Here is a 23935-nt window from a genome sequence, read left to right as displayed (position 1 = left end):
AATACTAAAGAATGATAATGATGTATGGTAGTGATTGGCTTGATCACTTCTTCTGATTGGGACCACTTCCGAAAGTAAAGAGGTAACTTGATGTCTCCATTTCTCACATGTCTTAAGGGTAAATAACAAGAACTCATTCTTTTGTGAACTCCTTTTCTCCATTTTTGCAGAGGATTTAATCAAGCAATCAATGTTAATTTAGCTTAAGCAGTTATTTCTCTTGTAAAGAATAAATATAAATTTTCCTTAATGGCAATATAGAAAAAAAAAATACCCTGCATTATATGCCTTGCCACCCCCTCAAAAAGAAGGGCTCCAATTGCCCTTGTTAATTCTACTTCACAACTTAAATGATCTCTTAAGCAAGTTCTCCGCTGTTCCAGCTGAGGAATGTTATGAAGAATCATCGCTCACTTAGAAGGGTCTTTAAGCTCTGGGTCACTTTGGTAGTACACAACATCTCCAGTGTCACTAACATAGTGATCTTTCTTCAAGCTTCTTATCAAACTTCCAATCAGGTGAAAAGGTAGAGGACCTGATTTTTCTGGCTCCCGGTAGTATTTTCCAAGAACTGGCTTAGCAGCCTCAGTCTATGAGATCAAAACAGGTAAAAAAAGCAACAAAATGGATTAGAAATTGTATTCAAAGAAATATCAGAATCTCAAAACCATACGAGAGAGGTACTCACCGCCTCTACCAAGTGGTAGTGAGGGATCTGAGGAAAGAGATGGTGTATGACATGGGTTCCAATGTCATGGTGGATGTTATTGATCCATCCATAGTCACGGTCAAGTGTTGTAAGGCCTCCCCTCAAGTAACTCCATTCCTGTCAAAGATTGTTTCAAGGAAACATTCAAGTCAACCTTGGAATTCCATACAAAACATTTGTCTGAATATCCAAATTTTCAACCTTAAAAAAACACTTCTCTGACGGCATTGCATTAGAATATGGTAGGAAAATTATACCTTTCCACGGTACCAAGGAAGCTTCTCTTCATGACCATGGTGATGCAAGTATGTAACGAAATCCAACCACATTACAAATATCTAAACAACAAAGCCAAGACGAGTCAAATTGAATTCTCTAACTGGTGAGGAGATACATATGCTTGCATCATATATACAATAGAGGAAATAGATGAACAAAAGAAAATTGAAACCTACCCAGTACGGAATACCGTATAGTTTAAGCAACTGCGTAGGACCCATTGTGAAGCCTAACCCAACAAGAATAGCAGCCATTGCCGTCCAACATAAGGTGGAAGTAATCACATCTTTTCTCTCACTTGGGACAAACAGATCACTGTTTGGGTCAAAGTGAGAACCTGTCTTCCCTGGACTTCTGTTCCACTGTAAGTAAAATTAACAGCCATTAATTTCTCACCGTCTAGGATCAAATTTATCAACCAAGCTCCAACACACTTACAAGGTAGAAAGGATATGCAAGCATGGGAAAAGGCAACATGAACCGCAATGTTTGAGTTACATTATCCAAACTCCGGTATGTCTTCTCAGATAACTGCAAAAATTAACCAAAGTTTTACATTTTAGACTAGGTGGAAAGGAAGAACAAAAGGGTGGTAAGAGACCAAAACCGACACCAGAAAGAACAGAGAAATTTAACCAACCGGGTGCCATGATTCATCATTCTCAACATGCCCATGGTTTTGATGATGAGTCCTATGGCTAATTCTCCTGTAAAGTCAAAACAGAATTAAAATGAATTTAATTAAAAATTCCTGATAAGGATAATGCAAACTTGGCTATCAAAAAAAAGGAAAAAGTATAATGCATACATGCTAAAATTACATATACAAATTGAAAAGAGAAAAATTTCCAAATCTACAGCATACCATCCATGATAAGGCACAAGAATCGAAGAATGCAAGATATGCCCCACTACACTGTTTAGCTTGGGATTGTTTGAAAAGCTCCCATGGCCGCTGCACAAAGAAATCCAGAGCATCCCAAATTAAACAAAAATTAATAAAAATAAACATATAAATTCAGAGAGGCAGATCTAATAACAGAAGGCTGAGCTGCAAATTGTGAATTACCAATCATGGCCAAGAACGAAAATACCCCAAAACATGGTCCCTTGAGCAGCCCAGTAAAGAGGCCAAACAAGCCAGTTGTTGAGATAAGCCGCAGCAGCAGCAAGGCCAAAAACCACAGCAACATCCCTCGCCACGTAGCTCATAGATTTCCATGGATCCTTTACCCAACAATGCTTTGGTATGGCAGCTCTTATATCAGCTAATTTGAACGGTGGCGGCGCCCCTGGGTCGAATCCTGACTCTTCTTTTTGTTCTCCAAACCCGTTAACATAACGGATTCTCTCTTCTCTTTCCTCATCTTCTTCTATGGATGCAACTTTCAATGGAGCACTCACTTTCAGCCCCCAGTTTCTGTCTTCAAAAACCCCAGTAAAGAATTGTATCGACTTTGTTGTTTTTAGATCTGAAAAGTTCTTGCTTGTATGTAAAAATCTGGGTTTTGAAGAGTTCCTCGAGACGACTCCAGCTCTGGGTCTAGCGTAGATAAGAGGAAGAGGCCTCAAACCACATTCTGATATCACAAAACTCGCCATTAAGAACCCCACAGTAAAGGCTCAACCAGGGGCAGCTCTAGGCTTCAGAGAGGAAAGGAAAACAAAAAAAGAATATGCAACAGAAACCGAATACTACTGAATAAGTTGCCAACTTTAAGGCGAGAGAAAAAAAAAACAGTTCTTGATGCTATCAATCTTGTTCGAACAACAACCTCACGATTCTTTGATGTTCTCTCTCCTCAGCAATAACAGGTCACAATATTTGTGAGTGTTTCTGTTCCTTGAGAAGAGAGAGAGTTAGGGAAAGACCGGGACTTTCTGCCCCGTTAAAAAGGAAGGGAGGAAGGGGGTGCAGGAACGAGCGAGAGTCAGCCTGTCACCAATTTTTTTTTTTTTTTGAGATTTGTGGACTTTGGGTCATGGTTCGGCCGGTGCAGTCCACCTCATTGGAGCGTGTTGCACTTTTCCCATGTGGTGGGCTTCGTGCGAAATCCCTTTCCAATACGTATGACAGAGCCATTGTACTTGGACCTGTTCATGCATTCATGTCTTCCATGGTCATGGACGGAATTTCCTTGGTGGTGGGATAATATTAAATACAAAAATATTAACCATTATTTTTCCCATGAGCTTCGACAGGTCGGTATTCTACTGAAGCCCATATGGACCACAGCCACGAAGATTGAAAGAACAAGCACCAGCATGCTTATATCGTGCACGCTTTGTTAAACGAGTATGTTTTAAGTTGGATGACCACGATGTCCATTCGCTTCCCCTGTTGGGGTATCTTCATTCTTCGTGGGAAATCTAAATCTATGGGTGAACGGTCTTAGATTTTCATACGACATGAAGAACAAACGACATGGATCACGTGGTTTTACCAACAAAATTCTATTCTTTGATGTGAATCTGAAGCACTTTCTCCCTGGGTGTAATTAATTATTTTATTTCATGCCATTCAGAGGAAAGAGGAATTGCATTTCTTTCTCAAGATAATGTTTGGTCAAAGCCAACAATGGGCACCCTTAAGTTCCAAACTTCTACGTTTTGTTAGTTTAGTGAAAGTTCGAGTCAATAGCCATAGCTGCACATGGTTTTTATGTTCTTTGAAATTTTATACTACATCCAATGCGACTTGCTAATTGGTTGTTGATTTTTTTTTAGACTTTAAGAATTTGACGTGATTAATTAAATGTCTTATACGTGAGTTAAATGAATTTAATTCATTTTAAAACACGCAATTGTCGCTTTCTTGTTCACTAGCTTTTCTGATTCTGTTTTGTGGTTCAATCTTTGAAAAAGGGTATGGTCCCAAAGTTCATACAGGTACAGTTCCTGCTTACCATTCTTTGTTATTAATGGAACGTTCTGATACCAGTAGTAACCTGCCGGGAAATTCTGCATCACTGATATGGATAGTAGATTGTTCAAAAATAAAGATTTTACACCTCTATACTTCATCAACATCAATCCTTTTTTACATTCACTCTTCAATATGCATTGCATAAAAGGAAATTTATGATTGTGGACCAGCATGAATCGTATTTAAGCAGCTGCAACATATATTTACTTTACATCAGAAACAGTGAACTCTTGAATGCTGTTGTCTGTCGAAGCCGCAACCCTCAATTTTCCACTAAGCAGATCATATGCTTTGCAGAAAGTTGCTAGTGTGCAATGATAATGGCCATCAAAGATCCTCTTGGTTCAGGTCTCCTGTTCCCAAAAGTGATCAAGTAACATTGAACATGATAGAACTAATCTCAAGATAATTAATCCCCATTCATATCCCATTATATCTGCCACCACTTTCGATTTTCCATTGCCTTGACAAGCTCATCTGCCAATGATGCAAAGTTTTCAGCCCCACTTTGCAGCTCTTCAGTACGCCTGCTGATTCTCTGGTACAATCACAAGTAACCAGAAAGAAGCTAATTTAGAGGTAAGCATTGGAATATGCTACATCAATATTTTATTAAATTCATAGCACTAAAATGTTCATCTTATAGCATAAATTAGTTCTCCAGGGAAATATTTCTCCACAGCTCTGTTCCTTTGGTCTCATTAAGTAAGAACAATTAAAGAGTAAGCAGTTTGGTTTTCAAGTCTAATGAGATTTTATCCACACAAATGCCGAATGCATTCTATAGGAAACCAATTTTACCTCCAGCTTTTCCTGCCTTTCCACAAGTTTATTTCTTGCATGTGCGGCTGCTGAAGAGGCATCCTGCAATTTCAGATAATGGACTCTTCTCAGGATGCTGCTACTGTGAGAAAGATGAATTGATAAAACCAAAAGGTGTCAAGCTGTTACCCCAGTTTTTCTATATTTAGCAATAATTTCTTGAGGTGTTCTAAGTCTGGGCGTTGGATCATCTGGTGCACCTAACAGTTTTTCTCTGTCTGTTTCCTTCTCTGCAAGTCGAGAGAATATTCTGACAATTAATTATGAGAAGTTTAGAAATTATGAAAAGTGAGTTAGAAAGTTAGATTTACCTCCTTTTGTATTAACAACTTCATGAGATGAGGAGCTAGTTACAGGTGGCATTTCATCTATATCAATGTCATCTGTACCAAAAGAAAAAGCATGCTGTCAGAGAAAAACCAAGAAAGAAGAAAAAATGTGGATCATAGGTGTAGACAGAACCTATATCAAGCTCCACATCTTCCTGCGTATTTATAGCATTCTGGGTTGAGTCCAAGAACGGGGACATTAAAAACTTTCTCTCCAAATGAGAAAAATCAGATTCTGGTGTTGGAGAAGTATTCACTTTTCCTCCTTTGAAGCCTTTGACTATACCCCTAAGAATCCCTGGTGCTGTACCCTGCAGCAATTTTATAAACTGTATAAGCAAATTTGTTTCTTCAGATATTAAAACCAAGAAAGACATATTTCCATGGACCTGTTTTTTGTTCTGATTTGAAGAAAAACTAAAGGCAGCATCAGCAGCCGCTGCAAGAACTTTATCATGTAGACAGGGCAGAGATTCTGGAATCCTAGATCAGCAGAGCAAGTTCTCAGATTCTTTTTCATCATTAATGATCTTTATGCTCAATTTTAAACTTTCAACATGCATTGGTTAAACAAGTGATGGGGGTACCTGAAATCATTTTCACCATCCAAGAGAGAGATGAATGCCACTTCACATCCACTTGCCTATTATAAAACAACGTCACGCATATATCACCAGATCAATTATTAAGAATACAAATATATTAACCCAAAAAAGGCTTATAACTAGTAGAGGTAATTTTGGATTTGCGTAGCATAAGTTAATGAATGTTCTTAAATATATTTTTTATATGTCATCACACACTCTGGTAAACATTGAAATGGCTTTCTGACGATAAAAATTCCAAGAGAATGTACCAGTGTAACTTGCGCATTATCAGAAGTCATCATCTTATCCATGTTTGCCTTGTAGTTCCACCTTAGAATTGACATTATGGAGCTTTCTTTAACCAATTCCAAGGCTGGCAAGGATCTGCATGGAGATAGGTACTAAAATGATCAGTCATTTGATAAACATTAATACTAATAGTGATCATCAGAGGAAGGAACAAATCTCTATTTAAAACATGGGAATTAAATGACACAATAACGGAATCAACACCCTAGTTAAGGGCCAAAAAAGAAAAAGATACACTATCAACGTTTTACCTGATCTCCATATCCCCTGTTTGAAACAGCAAGACCAGTCCACAAATTCTTTCATCTTTCTTAAAAGTGGTTGTCCAACAGCAAGGTTTTGCATGTTTTACTTTAAGAATGGTTTTAGCCTTCCCCTATAGAAACAATATCCCCTTAGCATACAAACGGACACAAAATAACATTTTGAAGTAAAACATAGAGAAGGCAATAAAGGCACCTGAATCACAGACTTCATGGAGTACAAGCACAATGATTTTTCACAACAAAGCAAAAGATGTGCATCAAATGAGTGTTCCTGAGAGGATGCAGTTTCTGAAGAGGGGAGATGTTCAGTCCCAGTTGAAGAAGCGTTAAGCCTAGGCTCACCCTTGTCAGTGGTATCCTTGCTGGATTCCTCCAGCTGCTTTTCACAGTTTAATTCAGATACAGAAAAATTGCTCCCTGGAGTTGAAAATATTATCAGAATTCTATTATCCATAACTACTAAGTACGAAAAAAGGTGTAAACTATAAGCATCCAGCTTTATGATGGTACTTGCCTATAATGTACATGGAAAGTGCAGTTTCTTCTTTTTTCAAGTGCCATGGATGAGGGCGTATCATCGCACCATTACCACCATCAACAGAGATAATTTTTGCATCCTTGGTTAAGATAAATATTATTTCCTCTCCAGATTTGACTGCAGCTTCTGTTTCTGAATGCTTCGAGCTTTTTACAAGGCTATGAGCATTTTTAAACTCTAACCAAGACACTGAAATGATTGGAGATGACGGACTAGATACACAGTCAGTAACAAACAAAACTGATGATGAACTCACATCAAGTACAGCGACCTGTTGTGGAAGCATAAAGAAATATGAATCCTTCTCAAATAGAAAGCTGGAATAACCAGCAAATCCCCTATGACCTAGCTTCTCAGAAAAATGAAGAGGATACATCAAACAAAGAGAAGACACATGAAACTTACATGACTAAATTCAAATCCAACAGCAAGCTTGGCTCCACAATTAACAAACTGCATGGCTCGAACTGGTGAATTAAGAAGGGAAAATACAGCTATACACTTAGGTCCTTGTCCTTGAGGCAAACTCTGAACTGGAAGGCAAGTTGGATGATATTAATTTGAGAAAATAAAGGCTCTAATAAAAGTATCATAAGATGAAAGCTTACCTTCACATTTTGTCTCAGTGACATAGTGAAAGCTTGTTTTACCTGAGCTGCCATTGAGGTTATAAATGCGAACCTATACAAGGCAGACTGTTAAAAACATATATAAAGCACCAGCTTTATGCCAGCTTTTGACACATCAAAGAGGAAGAGAAAATGTAAAGAAAAAGTTCTGACCACGCCACATTCATTTCCAACAGCCAAACTTAAAGTGAGCCAACAGAAGTTCAGGGTGGTCACTGGAGCACTTAAACCAGCCACATTTGTACCTTGCACCTGCCAGTCATAAGAATTATTTGGTGCAAACAAAATTGCATTAAAAGGACAAAACATTGCTCGAACTCACTTCTCCTAAAACAGAGATAAGTGTCAGGACAGGGTATGACGCATCCCATATCCGAACAGATCCATCCTGGTAACCTGCTATGTACACTTGTTTGATACTGTTATCTTTGGCAACAGATAGTTGTGTGGGTACACCCCCTGTCAAGGGCCACTTTATGCCAGCAGCTGGGGTTGGTGTTGAGCCTGGTTTCATCATTGATGCAAGCTGATGGAACAGAAGGAAAACATAAGACAAGAAAAACTTTATAGAACTCAATGACTTCAAATAATGAACATATTTATGATAGAAGTGCAATACCTCTGACAGACCTTTTGATGAGTTTCCACCTTTGGGTAGCACGCTGAACTTTGCCACAGTCATTGATGGGTCAGCTGTAGGTATTACCATGGGAAATTCTGCTGGACAGGAAAATTGCTTCCTCTTATGCTGAGATAACAAGGTAGACAAGATCGTACCATCATAAAGATGCAGTTGTCCAGGGTTTGTCAACACAAAAAGATCAGCTTTGTGATTGCCCACTGTTGCCCCAGCAGTTGGCAACAAAATCATGTCAGCAAAAGAGCCAGTGAGGGTAAGGTCCACACGACCAACACATCTAACAGTCTCCATCCCAGATGACCATTCAAGACTCAAAACCTGTACAGCCACATGAAGCTTTAAATTCAGCTTCTTCTTCTTTTATTTTATTTTATTTTTTATGGTAGACAGCTTCCAAATAGAGACTAGAAATAGATACAGTTATCATTTTGCAACAAAGTACTATAACTAACTTAATACAGAACAACACTCATCAAAGTTACATTTTGCACCACCCAATAGCAAGATAAAAACTAACTTGCCATAAAACCTTAAAATAGACTATTATTATCATGTTAAAAATAGGAATTCCTAAATTAAGTATATTTACTAGAAGTTATAGCCTCTTAAATGAATAAATTACTTCATAATGGATGACTATTCTTTTAGAATCTACCAAAAAGCTAGTGAGAACTTTACACCCTTTAAGAACATATGTCTACACATTCAAATTATTTAACTTCATTATATTAGATCCAGCAGACATTTTACAATTACATAAATTTTAGAATATAAAGTGTCGAAGTGCAGTCAAATGCCTAACGCACCGTTAGAACTTCTTCAGATCCTATTTCATCACCACCATAGATAAAAAGTTGGCCATTACAATCATTGCGGGATCCATTGTTTGAGGACCATTGTAAGACAATCACAGGAAGTCTCCTCTCAGCAGATGACAATTGCAGCTTAACAACATTTTTGTTTTGTCCATTTCGTTCACCTTTAGAAGAGGCAATAGTTGATGTATTCCAGAACAAGATATCCCCATCTATGTATCCCACTGCAAGAATGGTTCCATCAGAAGATGCCCAACAAATAGCACTTATCTCCTTTTCTTGTAGATGATGCTCAAATGTATCATCTTGAACATCAGACTCCACCGCATCCTTTAACTGAAGATCCTTTCCACCTCCAATAAAAAGAATTTGAGCTTCAGAAACATCCCAAAGAATTATCAAACCATTTGCATATGCAATTATGACTCTGCAAAAGAATATAGTTGAAAATATTAAAGTGATAAGAAGACACTCAAATAATATTGATTGTTTGCTTTTTCCTTACAGTCTAGGGGAATTAGGTTCTAACCTAAAATAGCAGTTCCATGCCAGTAATGCTGCAGCCATACTTAGATGCTGATGGAATCAAGGACTAGATCCAAATGTACACCTTGGACTAAAATATGTTATTTTGTGGTAATGCATCAAATTGTCCTAAGCTTTTTTCACATTTGCAATACACATAAAACTAAAAGTGAAGGTTCAAATTCAAGCCTTATGGATTGGATGCCAAAATGAAAGATAAAATCAAATGGTCAAAATTGACTTAATATTAAGTTGAGCCTCAGTCCTTATCAATTCCAAAAGTTGACCTAAAGTAGGCAATTGCACCCTACCTATTCCCAGAAGAATGGGGTTGAGGAAGAATCCCAACAACAGGTTGGTCATCAGGAAATGAAAACCCAGCTGCTTCTGTGAGCCAGAACCAAACAGTCTATTAAGAGGATAGAGAACCAAAAAGCTTAAAATAATATATCTAGAAGACTTCAATATAACTGTGAACCAAAGATCGATACATAAGAAATAATATTTAAGAAATCCAAGTCATATAGGCCAAACTGCCAAAGGAGGAACATGAAAAGTTATTTAATTATCCTAAGCACGGTTCAAATTATTTATTGACCACTAGTAAGGAAAGAAGAAAGTACCACTTAAAGAATTTGCTGATATATAATAGGGCAACTGCAAAAGATTTCCATCTTCAGCATCATACTTAATCACTGACATCAAACCATACTCATCTCCAATGTACCTGTGTGAAAAGATAGAGCAACAACGTGATGCAGCTTTCACCAAATACACACTTCTATAGCTACCACACTTGCAGCTGATATAGAAATATATTAAATCATTATTTTGTAAACAAATTATACATGAAGTGTGAACCACTGATGAAAGAGAAGGCAGTAATGTTGAATTCCCACTGTAAACAACATGCCAGACACCTGCTCTCCAGATTCCAAACCTGTAAAAATTGGGAAGTTGTAGAACATACAGATATATGATACCATAAGGCCTAACCACCGCAAAGTTGATAAAGAATCAATACCTGAATATCATTGTCATTGGAGATGCTGATTAAGAAACCCTGGTTTTGTATGAACTGCCATAAAAATAATAAATTTTAGTTCATAGCTAAATGTATAAGAAAATGTACCTGAGGTTTTAAATAGATTAAGGAGTTAATCAAGTCACAATCTTCAATATCTCATTGTTTTTCAGAAGTCCCGAACATGATGTCTAAAACGGCTTTCATAGATGGACAATCAAATTTCTCTCAACAGAAAAACATTTCATCTTGAAGTTCTTAGAAGGAATTCACATTTTTTTTTATCTTGGAATTTTCTAAGGATTAAAGAAATACTGATATAGCCAGCAAGCCTTAAAAGCATTTTGTGCGGTACATATGCAAACCTCCAAATACTTGTAAGGCAATTGCTTCGGAGATATGAAAAGTGCCTCAATTCCATCACCACCAATAACTTTAATCCGGCCATCCCTATAAAATAAATGGGAATCACAACACATATACAAAGAAAGCGAGTAATTAAAACATTTGTAGATGAAGCAATTCTTCAGGATACTAAGGGCATTTTGGTTTGATGAATTCAAACAAATAACAATCACAATTCAAAACATTGTTACATCCAACAACCTCCCAACAGCAAATAATACTAAAATATTCAAAAAAGTGATGATATTCGAAGCATTGATATGACTATCTAATCCCAGCAGAAAGCTTAAAACTTTACTCACAAAGTCCCGATAGCCAAGAGCCGCTGAATAGGATCAAAAGCAAGGAGTGACGCAGTAGATGGGATCCCATAGTGGATAGCAACTCGCAAATCCAAGTCTTCTGATTTCAAATTCTCATGCTGCACATTTTGCTGAAACCATTTTTTTTTAAAAAAAAAAACAGAAACCGACCCAAGAAGCTCCATCAGATGTTTACGCATTAAACAGAGAAAGAATCTGAAGGATCTAAAAGCAATATGGGAATTTCGTTTTGTACCTCAGAATGGTGGACCGCTTTCTGAAGCAAGCGTTTGGCAAACATGGTGAATCCAGATTGAGGTGAAATGGAATCTGAAGAAAAATTTTCCTTTCGGATTGATGCTTGCTTTGGGTGTTAAAGACTTTTTCTTTGCTTAGTCGCAGTGATTAACCCGATGAAAGATGTAAAAGCTGAGACTTTGTCATGCTTGGGTCAATATGGAATATTAACTTGTTTCATCCCAGATAAAATCATAACATGAAATTCGAATAGCTATGCTGCCATTGTCGACATGTCCTGGGTGCTAATCTTCTGCATTCAGCCTTCTCATTAGCTCTCCAAAATGGCAAAATCTGCACTTTAAACTTGTACTCGATACTTCTCTGACAGCTGTCAAGATGTGATTTGCAGAAGCACTGGATTGCAGGAATTTCCGAATCAACTCATTTGCAGGAGATATGGCACCCTTTTGGCGGCTTTCTAGTTTTAGACGTTGACTGTTTGTCTCGGGCTAAACTTTTTTCAAATATATTATATTTATAATATAAGTTTGCAGGTTTCTAAAGGGGGATGTAGCTCAGATGGTAGAGCGCTCGCTTAGCATGCGAGAGGTACGGGGATCGATACCCCGCATCTCCATTGAAATATTTTTCCTTGCTCATTCATTCTTCTAATCTTCTCTGCCTCTGTTCATTGCAGTAATGAAGATGAAGGAAAACTTGAGCTAACACATTCACCATAAAAATGATAGCTTGTGCTTTGATGGAGAAAATTTCTGCAGCTGCTGTACCAACTTTTCACCATAAAAATGATAGCTTGTGCTTTAATGGAGAAAATTTCTGCAGCTGCTTTACCAACTTTTGCTTGGCAATGGATAATAGCAAGAGAGAAATCGAACAAAACAGCAGATCAAGCAGCTTTAAAACAGAGTACTTGGGCTAACAAAGACAACTGCATTACAATTCTGCACAAAAGGAGGACTTGGACTTAAAATTGAGAACTTTCGCAGCTTTTAGTCTTACTTGGTATATGATGTTAGATTCATGGTTGAGTATTATTCAACAGAATTTCTGGCAAAACCCAGAGAATTTTAAAGATGATTATTTGCTATCTCATTGAGTCATTGGCTGTTCTATCTATGTTGTCATTGAAGTTTCTTACTTGGTTTGCTTAATCCCAATGGTTGGTGGAGAATGTTCTGCTCCTAGTGTTTACGTAAAAGAGGGAAAAAGGCAGCTGTGAAGACTGATAGTTAGAATGTTCTGAATTGGTGAAATTCTGAAGTTCAGCTCCCATGTGGCTTGCAACAGGGGATGTAGCTCAGATGGTAGAGCGCTCGCTTAGCATGCGAGAGGTACGGGGATCGATACCCCGCATCTCCACTTTTTTGGGTGTTTCAACTTTTTCTTGTGCCTCAAGCATGGACAGGAAAGAACAAGTGGGACTTCTAAAATGATTTTGAGTTCTCAAGTTTTCTTACCTTGAGCCTAAGGGGAGGCAGGAAAGAAAGGGGAAAGCTGTGATAGACTGATAATTAAAGAATTGAAGATTATCAAGTGGGAAGACCGCATATATCATTTAACAATTCATTTTGATTTGACTATTGGAAAAGACCAGGAAAGAAAGGGGAGGCAGTCATCCTTTCTCTATAATTAAATTGTTTATGGTGAAAAGGAGGGGAGAAAAAATGTCTGAAAAGGAAAACCTTTTGATTTAGTTGACTCAAATGGAGGATTAGAAGAATGTTTTCAACTTACAAGCGTAGAGCAAGATAGAATTATGCATAGTGTTTCTCTCATCAGGAACAGCACAGAAAGAACTACAAAGCAGTTATCAATGGATTCATGTGTTTCAGAACCCGAACCAGCTTCATCTGCAACTCTCAGCAAGAAGTATTGCTCTTCATGTGCTTTACTTCCAGTGTAAATTTCCGAGTTGTTTGCCTTCTTCAATGACCTTCCGGTGACTAATACTACTTTTTTTTCCCTTTCTGCTTTCTGTTTAGTGCTCTTAAGAGAGAAAGGAGAGCAAGAGAGGCAGGTCAGAGAAGAGGAGAAAAAGAAGGTGATAATTGCATCAGCTTTGTTTCTTTTTTTCCTTTTTGTCCCTCTATCCAATGAGTATTGGTTAGTCTGATCATTTAAATTACTTATCATCCAGGTATTCCAGATCAGAGAAACCAAGATGATCATGCAAAGTAACCCTTTTGCTTTATATTATTATTGTTCCATTTCCTTTTGGGAAAGTCGTTTGGCATAAGGCATAATATGTGCATGGTGACCACTAGAAATCAAATATGGTAATAAAGAGATCAGAATACTAATTGGTTAGTCCATGCTCTTGCAGGTTAGCACAATCAGGACATCACAGAATCAAAGGCAACAGGCTGCAGATGATGATACCATTGATCCTACAGTAGGTTTCACCAAGTTCACTACTTTTGTCTAGAATTCTCAGCTTCCCTATAGATGCTCAAAATAAAATTTGGTGGCAGCAATATCTGAGGAACAGAATAAAAAGCTTGGCATTGCTGAAGGAATCCGGTTTCGATCCATACCCTCATAAGTTTGTGGTTTCAATGTCTATCACGGAATTTATTGCCAAATTTGGAAGCTTGAGTATCGGTGAACATGTTGAGAGCACTGAAATCTCCTTAGCGGGTACTCAGCGTATGAGTTGGTTTATTTCTATGTTTGTCTCTTCGGTGAGTACTCTGATCATGACTACAATCTTTTAAGGGAGAATAATGAACAAGAGATCATCCTCTTCAAAACTACACTTCTATGATCTTCACGAAAATGGTGCTAAAATTCAAGTGATGGCAGATGCAAGGTATATCTTCTTTTTTCCTGTCTTGAATTCCGTCAGTGATCCTCTTAGATACGTGTTATTAAGCTTCAAAGGTGTTGTTACTGATATTGAAATCAAGCTGCTTAGAAACTTCCTGTTTCAACAAACATCATTTGCTATGGGAGAATTGAACTTTGTCTTGAACTTGATTCTGCTAGGCATTCCAACATGGATGAAAACGAGTTCTCTAACTACCACTCAGGGGTGAAGAGAGGTGACATTGTAGGGATCAGTGGTTTCCCTGGTTAGTATATATCTATATTTAGTAGGATTGCTCTTTTGTCTATCAAATTTTTTCATTGGAACCTACCATTAGCATTTGGAACAGTATGCTGTTTTGTATTCTGGACCACAATTGTCAGTTGAAAGCTCTTTGCACCTGAGCATGTTGCAGGGAAGAGTCAAAGAGGGGAATTAAGTATTTTACCTAAGTCATTCGTGGTACTCACCCCATGCCTTCACATGTTACCAAGGCATACAGTCACCTCCAATAGTGACGAAGCACAGTCTAAGGTAAAAGATCACAAACGAATTTTATGTTCTTTATAATTGTTTTACTAATGCTAACTTGATACTCATGTCTCTAGAAGAAAACAACTGATCATTCATGGACCCCTGGAATGACAAGAAATCCAGAAACTTACACTCTCCGAGATCAGGTATGTAATTCTGCTTTATCATTTATCTTTCCTTGTCGTGTGTGCCCCAGAATTAGCTTCTACTTTCTACTGCCCTAGTATGTTTATTGCTACTACCAAGTTATACGATATGAAGGGTTAGTTTGCTTGCTAATCTTTCAATTACCAACGCCAGATACTTCTGCTAAGAATTTGTCAAGTCAGGTGTCTTTCATTTGTGCAGTTGATAATAACTTCTTTAATGTTAGGAAACTCGATACCGTCAACGTTATCTAGACCTGATGTTGAACCCAGAAGTTCAGCAAGTATCCAGGACCAGGGCCAAAATCATATCTTACTACAGAAACTTCCTTGATAATCTTGGATTCGTAGAGGTAAGAAGCTAGTCCGGCATGGTGATCAAATATCGGGCAACATCTTTTGAACTTTCCCTGGTGTTTAGTTTGCTATAAATATTCTATCCATCCCTCTTAGGTAAAAACTCCTGTGATGACTATGACTGCTGGAGGAGCTGCAGCCAGGCCATTCATTACACATCACAATGAGTTGGATATGAAGCTCTATATGCGTATTTCCCTAGAACTGTACCTCAAGAAACTGGTTATCGGTGGGCTTGATCGTGTTTATGAGATTGGGAAAGTATTTAGGAACGAGGGAATGGATCTAACTCATCTGCCAGAATTCACATTGTGTGAATTTTACATGGCCTATGCAGATTATAATGACTTGATGGACCTAACAGAGAAGTTGTTATCAGGTAAGCTTCCAAAAGCATTTAATCCAACTTGTTTTATTTCAAATTAACACACTAGCACTCTTATTTAACTTGACGGGGTATTTACTATAGCCATCTTGATTCACTTTGAGCACTGATGTAACTGTAACTTTTCTGTTCGATTTTGTGCATAACATATCTATTAGGCATGCCAGACAGTGAATGATTTTGCAACATTTTAAAACTTGCAGGTATGGTGAAGGAGCTGACAGGCTGCTATAAAATAAAGTAGCAAGGTAATGGCTTCGACAGTGAACCTATAGAAATCGATTTTACTCCACCTTTTAGGTACAAGTTCTAGTATGTAACATCAGCTAGGTTATCAGTATAACTATTCTGTCAGATACTGCTTTGAGCTTTGAAGGGTCTAATGGTTATTGTTTCCCTAACTTCTGTAGAAGGATGGATCTGATAGAGGAGTTGGAGTTGGAGTCTAGAGCAAACCTCAGCATACCCAAGGATCTTTCCAGTGAAACTGCCAATAGGTATTTATTGGAAGCTTGTGAAAGATTTGATGTCAAATGCCCTCCTCCGCACACCACAACCCGGTTGTTAGACAAGGTCATTTCGTTCCCTAGTTGAACAACAATCACAATCTATCTCTATAATGCAATGCAAACTGGATTCACGTTAACAATGTCACATCCATATGATGCATGTTGATGCTCCATATCTGACTGTGGACATTGCAATGCATAGGAAATGTTGATATCTGGATACCTTTATTCTTTCTTCATATTTCCTGTGATCAATTTCGATAACTTGAGATGGACCCTTACCTGAATTCGATGAACGCAATGTACTGAATGTCTTTTAATAGCAGCTTGTAGGCCATTTTCTTGAAGAAACTTGCATAAATCCTACTTTCATTATCAACCATCCTGAGACCATGAGTCCACTAGCAAAGTGGCACAGATCAAAACCAGGCTTAACCGAGCGCTTTGAATTATTTGTCAACAAGCGAGAGGTACATTCCAAGTGGTACATAGATTTTTTTTTTCTGCTTAGTTCATTCTATTGACTAGTATTTCTACCAATCAATCCTGTTCTTGTTTGCAGCTATGCGATGCATATACCGAACTGAATGATCCTGAAGTACAGCGCCAGAGATTTGCTGAGCAGCTGAAGGTACCCATCTCTCTATTTTTGCAGTTCTGATGCAACCATAGGTTGCAGCAACAAGCTGAGGATTAGAAATACCTAACATAACTTTTACTTCTTTCAGGATAGACAATCGGGTGATGATGAAGCAATGGTTTTGGATGAATCATTCTGCACTGCTTTGGAGTATGGACTGCCCCCAACTGCTGGACTGGGAATGGGTATTGATCGGCTGGCAATGTTGCTTACTGATTCACCAAATGCTAAGGTCAGTGGCCTTCAAAAGGGAACAAGAAATACATGGTTGGACTTGGAACTCAATGCAACAAGTCTTTATGTTTTTTCTTTTTTTGGCAGGAAGTTCTCCTGTTTCCAGCCATGAAGCCTCCGGATTAGAACCCTCTTAATTCTTATTCTTACAAGTTACAATGGCGACCCTGAAATTGAAACCAGACAGAATATTTCACTTTAATCACTTGGCAGATTGTTGTATATGTTGTTGTCTGTCACTAATTGGCCATTCCTCTGGCTAATTGGAGATAAATATCATATGTTAAAATAATATGATTGTTATTAAACAATTAAGGATGTAAACGACCGAGTTGACTCTTTACGGATATCTATAAATATTTGATTCAATAATATAGAATTTAAATATTTTATATTTAATTATAAAATAAATTCGAGTGAAGTTTTGATATTTGTTTTAAATTTATATAGATTTATGATATTATCTTTAAAATATTTATTACTCAAACTTAATTATATTAATTTTCAAATATTATAAAATATCCCGTACTCTTAACCCCAATTATACATATATATTAAACACAACAATTTAACATGTTAGGCATTTTATTTTTCTATTCCGTTAAGAATCAAATGAAAATTATACCTAATATTTTTTTAATTGTTCTGGTCCATTAAGAAATAAAAACATGCAACACTTTCGATATTTGATTTGATTTAATACTATATTCAATTATTACAAGTCCATCCATATTAATGTAAACCCGTCTATATTTTAATTTTTTCACCAAACAATTTATCCTCTTTTTTTTTGCAATTAATCTCCATGAACAAATTTTATTTTTTTAAAAAAATTATATCTTTAATTAAAATATCTTTAAAATCCATCTAAATTGTAAATTAAAATATGATGATAATTTTACTGAATGAAATTAAGGTAATTTTTTTAATACTTTATCTTTCAGGAGCAATTTTTTTGCATAATATTTTGTATTTTTTAATTAATTCATCATGTATAAATTTTATTTTTTTAATTTTTTAATAAATTTATAAAAGTATTCTTTGAATGTGAACTAATTTTTAAAATTAAATATTTAATAATTTTATTAGATGAAATTAATGTCGAAGTTTAGCTCTTTACGTATTGTATTTAATAAAGGAATTTAGGAGCCTAAACTTTGATTAATAAGGTTTGACGCCCACCGTTCGGCTCTGTCAGTGCCTGCCTTGTTTGCTTGTTTTGTCTAAAAGAAGAAGCAAAACAGCCTAAACTTGCGTGCCAACTCTATCTTCCTTCAGCCACCGATCTGTCACTTTCTATTTTATCCAAAAACCAAAGGAAAAAACCTCTCCTTTCCATCACCATGACCCTTCACTCTAAGTTTCAAGGTTAGTCCTTTCTCGCCGTTAGATCTTAGTTTTGCTCTTAAATTATATGGAACACTGAATTCGTGTTGCCAATTTGACTCAATCAAGCTGTTAGTAGGTTTTTAAGCAAATTCTGGGTTTTTTTCTTTCTCTAAAAAGTTTGGAGCTTTACGTATTATTTCTGGGTCAATATGTAATATGTATTAGCTGTTTCTTTTACCTATGGCATCTGCTAAGTGATCGTGCTTTTATGATTCCTGTGTTGTTTGGTTTGTTGGGTTTGATGTCTGACAGATGAAACTGACAAAAGTGCCAAGAGTTCGTATTTCAACTTACCACCCTTGGATGTTTCGGTTGCATTCCCTCAAGCAACTCCCGCATCTACTTTTCCTCCTCCTGGTAAGAATTTCGATCATTGTTCTCTGTTTTTAGCTCTGTGTGATATTTGTATAGCTTCCATTTATGCATCTGGAACTTGTTGATAGTTTTTCTGGATTAGTGTATGATTTGATCGGTTTTGATAATGGTTCTTTTCGTTATTGAATGGGAAATCTTGATAATTTTTGCTTATATATATGCGCATTTTGCTCAAATTTACAGCTTCCGACTATTATCAATTTGATGATCTATTGAGTCCTGAGGAGCAGGCTATCCGTAAGAAAGTAAGAGAGTGTATGGAAAAAGAAGTAGCTCCTGTGATGACAGAGGTACTCTTTCTTAAAGTTGTTCATGAACCTTTCTCACAGCATGGATTGATGACTTGGTTTTATGTAGATGACCGCTAAATGCTGTGATTTTTGGGGTTTAATAGCTTTTTTTTCTTTTACCTATATATATTCACGAAGAAAGTCACTGATTTGTGATTTTTCTCTCAGTATTGGGAGAAGGCAGAGTTTCCATTCCAAATTGTTCCAAAACTTGCTGCTCTTCGTATTGCTGGTGGTACTATCAAGGTACTTCCTACATAGTTTTTCGGTTTTTAACTTATTTCTTTCTTTCTTGATGTGAAAATCAAGTTGGTATGATGTTTTGGTTTACGTCTGACTTGCAGGGTTATGGATGCCCTGGTCTTTCCATCACTGGAAGTGCTATATCTACTTCAGAGGTCGCTAGAGTTGATGCAAGCTGCTCAACTTTTATCTTGGTGCATTCATCTCTAGCCATGCTTACTATTGGTGAGATCTATAAACAACTTTTTATTTTCTTTTCCTATGAATTTCTGGCATCATTTTTCTTTTGGGTAATTATTCTTTAAAAAAAAGATAAGCAATGAATTATGACCTGCAATACCTTGTCTGGACCATCAAGAATAGCATTATGTGGATCAGAGGAACAGAAGCAGAAGTACTTACCTTCTTTGGCACAACTCAAAACTATAGCTTGTTGGGTAGGTTTTTCTTTTTAGCATTAGAATCTTCGGAGGTCTTCTTGTATTCTTTTTTCAGCTATAATCGAAGGAATTTTGAAAATAGTAATAACTTTAATATTATATTTAGGCTTTGACTGAGCCTGACTATGGAAGTGATGCTAGTGCTCTGAAGACAACTGCGACAAAGGTCCACCCTCAACCTTGTATATTTGCCTTCACTTGTCTTCTTCAAGTATAGCTGATTACAGTGCTCAACATTCTAAATTTTCTGTTGTATCATGTTTGCTGTTATCTCAAACATTCAGGTCAAGGGAGGTTGGATACTTGAGGGACAAAAGCGATGGATAGGGAACGGTACTTTTGCAGATGTGTTGGTTATTTTTGCCAGGAATACCACAACCAATCAGATAAACGGGTAAGTGAAATAGCATATAAGGCATAGGATTTAGCATTTGTTCTTTCACGCTAAAGAATCCATCTATAATGCCTAAAAGATAAACATGCTTGTCTGTTCACTAAAAATGAAAAAGTATTAGCATTATCAAACATAGAATGAGAACCCAAGACTAATGATTCAGTTGAGAATTTTTGTTTTAAACCACCGTATAGGACCTAATGATCTTGAAGTAGAATTGTTGAAACCTAGGAAATAAGTTTCCAAAAATGGTAAGTCATATATTCAGGACCTTCAGTCTGTATTGAGTTTACTAATCGCTAGGTTGAAAAACAAAGATGGAACTACCACTGGTTGCAAACCTAAAGACCACCATGGGCATGAGCCATAATTGTCCAAGTTTATGGAAATTGTAACCCAAGAGAGAAGCAATGAGATTGCAAATCAAAAGGTGATTAGATTTCATTGCATGCTCGTTTTCCTTGAAACATGGAATGTTTCTGCTTTCTGTTTCAGATATCTGGTTAAGAAGGATTCCCCTGGATTGACAGCTACAAAAATTGCAAACAAGATTGGGCTGAGAATTGTTCAAAATGGAGATATTCTTTTAAAGAAAGTCTTTGTTCCTGATGAGGACAGGTTACCCGGTGTAAACTCTTTTCAGGATACAAGCAAGGTTCGTTCTAATTACCTCCCTCAAATAATGATTTCTCATCTCAATCTTTCCTCTTGCTAATTGGTTGTTTATATCCAGTCACTATACAATTTCACCATTCATTTTACAGTGACAACTCTTAGTAGATCCTGCTGTATCTTGTGCATTTATTTTAATCAATTATGAATTGCCACCATGGACAAGCAGGTACTGGCTGTTTCGCGAGTAATGGTTGCATGGCAGCCTATTGGCATATCGATGGGTGTCTATGACATGTGTCAGAGGTATTGCAATGGGTGCTGTTCTCCAATTTGAGTGATGACATTTCAAGCTTTCAAGATGACCTGCTCTGCATTTGCTATGATTTAGGTATCTGAAGGAGAGGAAACAGTTCGGAGCACCATTGGCAGCCTTCCAAATTAACCAGCAGAAACTTGCTCTCATGCTAGGTAATGTTCAAGCAATGACCCTAGTTGGTTGGCGCCTTTGCAAATTGTATGAGGAGGGTAAAATGACTCCCGGTCAAGCCAGCTTGGGAAAGGTATACAAACATTCTCTAGATATAGAAGCCCGTGATTTTATAACAAGGTTTTATTTTTGAACTTCTTAGCCATATCAGACTTTTATGATCTTCAGTCATGGATTACCTTGAGGGCAAGAGAAACAGTCTCTCTCGGGCGGGAGTTACTCGGCGGCAACGGAATCTTGGCTGATTTTCTTGTTGCAAAGGTTTTCCATTCTCTGCTCTCAACACAAAAATCACTTTCTCACTTCTTCCTGCTAAATAATAACATATTGGATTAGCTCTGGTTTAGACCAGAACGCAATTTGTAACATAATCCAAACCAGAGAACCCAATAGTCTATGCTTTCAGTGAGTTATGGAGTAGCAACACAATCTGCCTTTGTTTTTGAAGAAAGAAGTTGTTCAACAAACATCTTGAGTTTTCTTTCTTTTGTCACCATGCAGGCATTCTGTGATTTGGAGCCCATTTATACATATGAAGGCACTTATGACATCAACAGCTTGGTCACTGGTAGGGAAATTACTGGTTTTGCCAGTTTTAAGCCAGCCGCACTGAGCCAGCGCAGTCGCCTATGATAGTGTAAACCTCCTTCCTGGACTCTGTATAAGGTCTAAAACAAAGTCAATAAACTTCTCGCAGAAAGTTAAATAAGTTCCGTACCTTTGCGCAATTGTAATAATAAAAGAAATATTGCAAATATTTCTGCCATTACTTGCTTAATGCTCACGTAAATCAGCACTTTTATTCTTTTGTGTTCCTTTTGTCTTAACTAATGCTTAGTCTCCATTAAAATACAAAAAAGAGCGCACCATAATTAATTACTTGGGCACGTAAACAAGCATACAACGACGAAGGGGACATTGACAGTAGACATCAGGTCATCAACCGGCTGGACGATCGACGACCTTAGCTCCGGCGAAGACTTTCCTGAACCCTGATCCGTTGCCGTTTAAGACTTTCGAGTAGTCAAAAATCCCCTAAACAAATGCAAAAGATGTTACTATCAGCTATCTGTACTGTATGGTCTTACCTACTTATATGACACACTATCCGGGATTCACTGGTTCAATCCTTTCTCTCAGCATCTTTTTGCAACCCCCGGTTCCTCAGCTTGACCAACAGCTGCGTCGCGGCTGTCAGGAAATTCACATTCTGCACCGGGTTCAATATCTCCACCACCTTCATGGCCGTGGTCATCCTCAACAAATCAGCGGCCAACACCACTTCCTCCACTGCCTTCCTCAAGGAGGCCAGTGCTGCTTGCTCCCCTGCAATCTCCGCATTCATCAGTCGTGCTCGTTTCCTGGCTATCTCAAGCAAAGGCGGAGCCGCAATGCTCTCTTGAACCCTCGCCAACTCGTCATTAAGCATCCTCTCTTCAACCCTCGTCTCCGCCATCAGCCTCTTTATCCTTTCGCTTTGCTCTTGAGACAGGTCTTGCACGGAGTTGGAAACAAGCTTCAACGCAAACCCGGGCTTGAAACCAGCAATCCAAAGCGAGGCACGCTCGAAGGAAGAGAGCCAGGTTGGAGAGAAAACAAGGAAAATGTTGCGGTGGGCTACGCGAGATTTTTCTTCATAGTACTGTTGGTGGTGGGAGAGTACTCGGGTAATGAGGTCCTTGAGATCATCTTCCTGGGCTTCATGGCTACGCTGTTGAACAGAGAGTAGCTCGTCGAGGTATTGCTCTTGGCGTTCGAGCCAAACCTGGAAGAATGCATCGAAGGAGCCAGCATTGTGGTTCGTGCTGGCGCTGCTTCCTCCCGGAGTCATACCAGGGCAAGCAAGCAACAAAAAGGGAAGAAATATTATCAGACAAGCGAAGATCAGAAGAGTGATGGGTGTGAAAAAGAGTAAAGCAAACTGTGCCTTTTATAGCAGGGGGATTCCGCAAGGTGCTTGTAGGACTGAAGTTGATCAGAGTTTTTCTTGCTTGGTGGGAAAGTATTCTTTTCCTTGAGCAGGGAAATGCTTCAGGGTTTCAAAAGAGAGAGAGAGAGAGAGAGAGAGATTTGAGGTGCTTCAAACAGAAGTTCATGGGAGACGTGTGCATATTGGCGTGAGATAGACAGAAATAGAGGGGCAGGGACTGTCTTGAAGTTTGTAAGAGAAGGGGAGTAAGGGGGGATGAATAGCTGTAGTCTTTGGTGTAAAAAGGCAACCGACCCAACAGACAAAATGAGAGGGCGAAAGGGGAGGCACAGGCGAGATTTGATGAGTGCTTGGAAGAGACAACGTGCATGCGGTGAGCTTTGTCGTCAAGCGAGTATGTTTTAGGCAGCACGTTTTGCACATGCGGGAATTGGAATTCCCGGAAATTGCTGCTTCACAGCCATGGCGGGGAAAGCCAAGGATTATGTTTTTTGTTTTTGATGGGTAAGTGGGTGGGTTTGGCTGATGCTGCCTTGCAGTTGTTTTAACAAGAAGAAAGCCACGTTTCTTGAAGCTGCAAAGTGGAGGAACATGAAGGAGCCAAGTAAGACGTAGATGCCAACTCATTACTCTCATATGAAAAAAATCAAGGCAGGAGTTTGCTCGGATTAGCTTTGATGGTAATCCAAGTCATCCTTGATGGTATGATACGATCTTAAGTTGCTATACGCATACTAAATTTCGAGACCTTTTCTGCATTTTTATTTTTAATTTTAATTTTGAAACCAAACCCGA

General features: G+C 37.9%; 5 protein-coding genes and 2 non-coding genes across 11 annotated transcripts; 4 read left to right on the top strand and 3 right to left on the bottom strand.

Annotated features, from left to right (window-relative positions):
* Positions 1–220: 220 nt before the first annotated feature.
* LOC110420625 (omega-3 fatty acid desaturase, chloroplastic-like) lies at positions 221–2850 on the bottom strand. Its single transcript, XM_021434007.2, has 8 exons — positions 2058–2850; positions 1854–1943; positions 1629–1695; positions 1427–1519; positions 1165–1350; positions 967–1047; positions 689–826; positions 221–590 (listed from the first exon to the last, which is right to left on the bottom strand). Exons 1-8 carry the CDS (start codon positions 2588–2590, stop codon positions 411–413), a joined length of 1368 nt encoding a protein of 455 aa, XP_021289682.1. The 5' UTR covers positions 2591–2850; the 3' UTR covers positions 221–410.
* Positions 2666–11700, bottom strand: LOC110420623 (uncharacterized). Of its 4 annotated transcripts, XM_089784228.1 has the most exons (24): positions 11362–11686; positions 11106–11236; positions 10764–10848; positions 10399–10452; positions 10223–10314; positions 9998–10101; positions 9686–9761; positions 8841–9276; positions 8014–8352; positions 7717–7920; positions 7548–7646; positions 7374–7446; positions 7171–7298; positions 6738–7036; positions 6421–6640; positions 6213–6337; positions 5922–6036; positions 5653–5708; positions 5455–5548; positions 5199–5376; positions 5048–5119; positions 4866–4966; positions 4716–4778; positions 2666–4452 (listed from the first exon to the last, which is right to left on the bottom strand). In XM_089784228.1, the coding sequence occupies exons 1-24, from the start codon at positions 11404–11406 to the stop codon at positions 4345–4347; spliced, it is 3297 nt and encodes a 1098-aa protein (XP_089640354.1). In that variant the 5' UTR covers positions 11407–11686; the 3' UTR covers positions 2666–4344. The 4 variants fall into 4 exon arrangements, 3 of the variants coding, with proteins under 3 accessions (XP_089640354.1, XP_089640356.1, XP_089640355.1); XM_089784230.1 differs by lacking the exons at positions 10399–10452; positions 10764–10848; positions 11106–11236; positions 11362–11686 and having other exon boundaries at positions 8841–9202; positions 10223–10260; XR_016351457.1 differs by lacking the exons at positions 2666–4452; positions 4716–4778; positions 4866–4966; positions 5048–5119 and having other exon boundaries at positions 5243–5376; positions 5455–5540; positions 11362–11700.
* A 209-nt stretch (positions 11701–11909) lies between these two features.
* Positions 11910–11982, top strand: TRNAA-AGC (transfer RNA alanine (anticodon AGC)). Its single transcript has one exon. It is a non-coding gene; the product is annotated as a tRNA-Ala (tRNA).
* Positions 11983–12652: 670 nt separating this feature from the next.
* On the top strand, positions 12653–12725 carry TRNAA-AGC (transfer RNA alanine (anticodon AGC)). Its single transcript has one exon. It is a non-coding gene; the product is annotated as a tRNA-Ala (tRNA).
* A 454-nt stretch (positions 12726–13179) lies between these two features.
* Positions 13180–17305, top strand: LOC110420690 (lysine--tRNA ligase-like). The gene is given in 16 exon segments (XM_089784270.1): positions 13180–13249; positions 13349–13407; positions 13675–13758; positions 13838–14003; positions 14082–14175; positions 14352–14437; positions 14588–14706; positions 14784–14852; positions 15080–15205; positions 15306–15588; positions 15798–15894; positions 16005–16167; positions 16430–16573; positions 16666–16734; positions 16832–16975; positions 17065–17305. Coding segments are annotated over 16 exon segments (1812 nt in total). The 3' UTR covers positions 17104–17305.
* Positions 17306–18176: 871 nt separating this feature from the next.
* ACX4 (acyl-CoA oxidase 4) lies at positions 18177–22024 on the top strand. Of its 2 annotated transcripts, none has more exons than XM_089784208.1 (13): positions 18177–18345; positions 18619–18723; positions 18925–19031; positions 19174–19266; positions 19376–19499; positions 19638–19711; positions 19821–19880; positions 19999–20108; positions 20604–20763; positions 20950–21026; positions 21112–21283; positions 21379–21471; positions 21712–22024. In XM_089784208.1, exons 1-13 carry the CDS (start codon positions 18321–18323, stop codon positions 21841–21843), a joined length of 1332 nt encoding a protein of 443 aa, XP_089640334.1. In that variant the 5' UTR covers positions 18177–18320; the 3' UTR covers positions 21844–22024. The 2 variants fall into 2 exon arrangements, with proteins under 2 accessions (XP_089640334.1, XP_021288990.1); XM_021433315.2 differs by having other exon boundaries at positions 18183–18345; positions 19200–19277.
* Positions 22025–22176: 152 nt separating this feature from the next.
* LOC110420130 (protein ZW2-like) lies at positions 22177–23854 on the bottom strand. The gene has a single exon (XM_021433316.2). The coding sequence runs from the start codon at positions 23039–23041 to the stop codon at positions 22334–22336; it is 708 nt and encodes a 235-aa protein (XP_021288991.1). The 5' UTR covers positions 23042–23854; the 3' UTR covers positions 22177–22333.
* Between the last annotated feature and the right edge of the window lie 81 nt (positions 23855–23935).

Source organism: Theobroma umbraticum, unplaced genomic scaffold, assembly GCF_002168275.2.
Source record: "Theobroma umbraticum cultivar Fairchild unplaced genomic scaffold, ASM216827v3 scaffold_86.0, whole genome shotgun sequence".
Taxonomy (NCBI): Eukaryota; Viridiplantae; Streptophyta; class Magnoliopsida; order Malvales; family Malvaceae; genus Theobroma; species Theobroma umbraticum.
The sequence above is the reverse complement of the archived record's forward strand: the minus strand, read 5'-3'. Positions and strand labels throughout refer to the sequence as shown.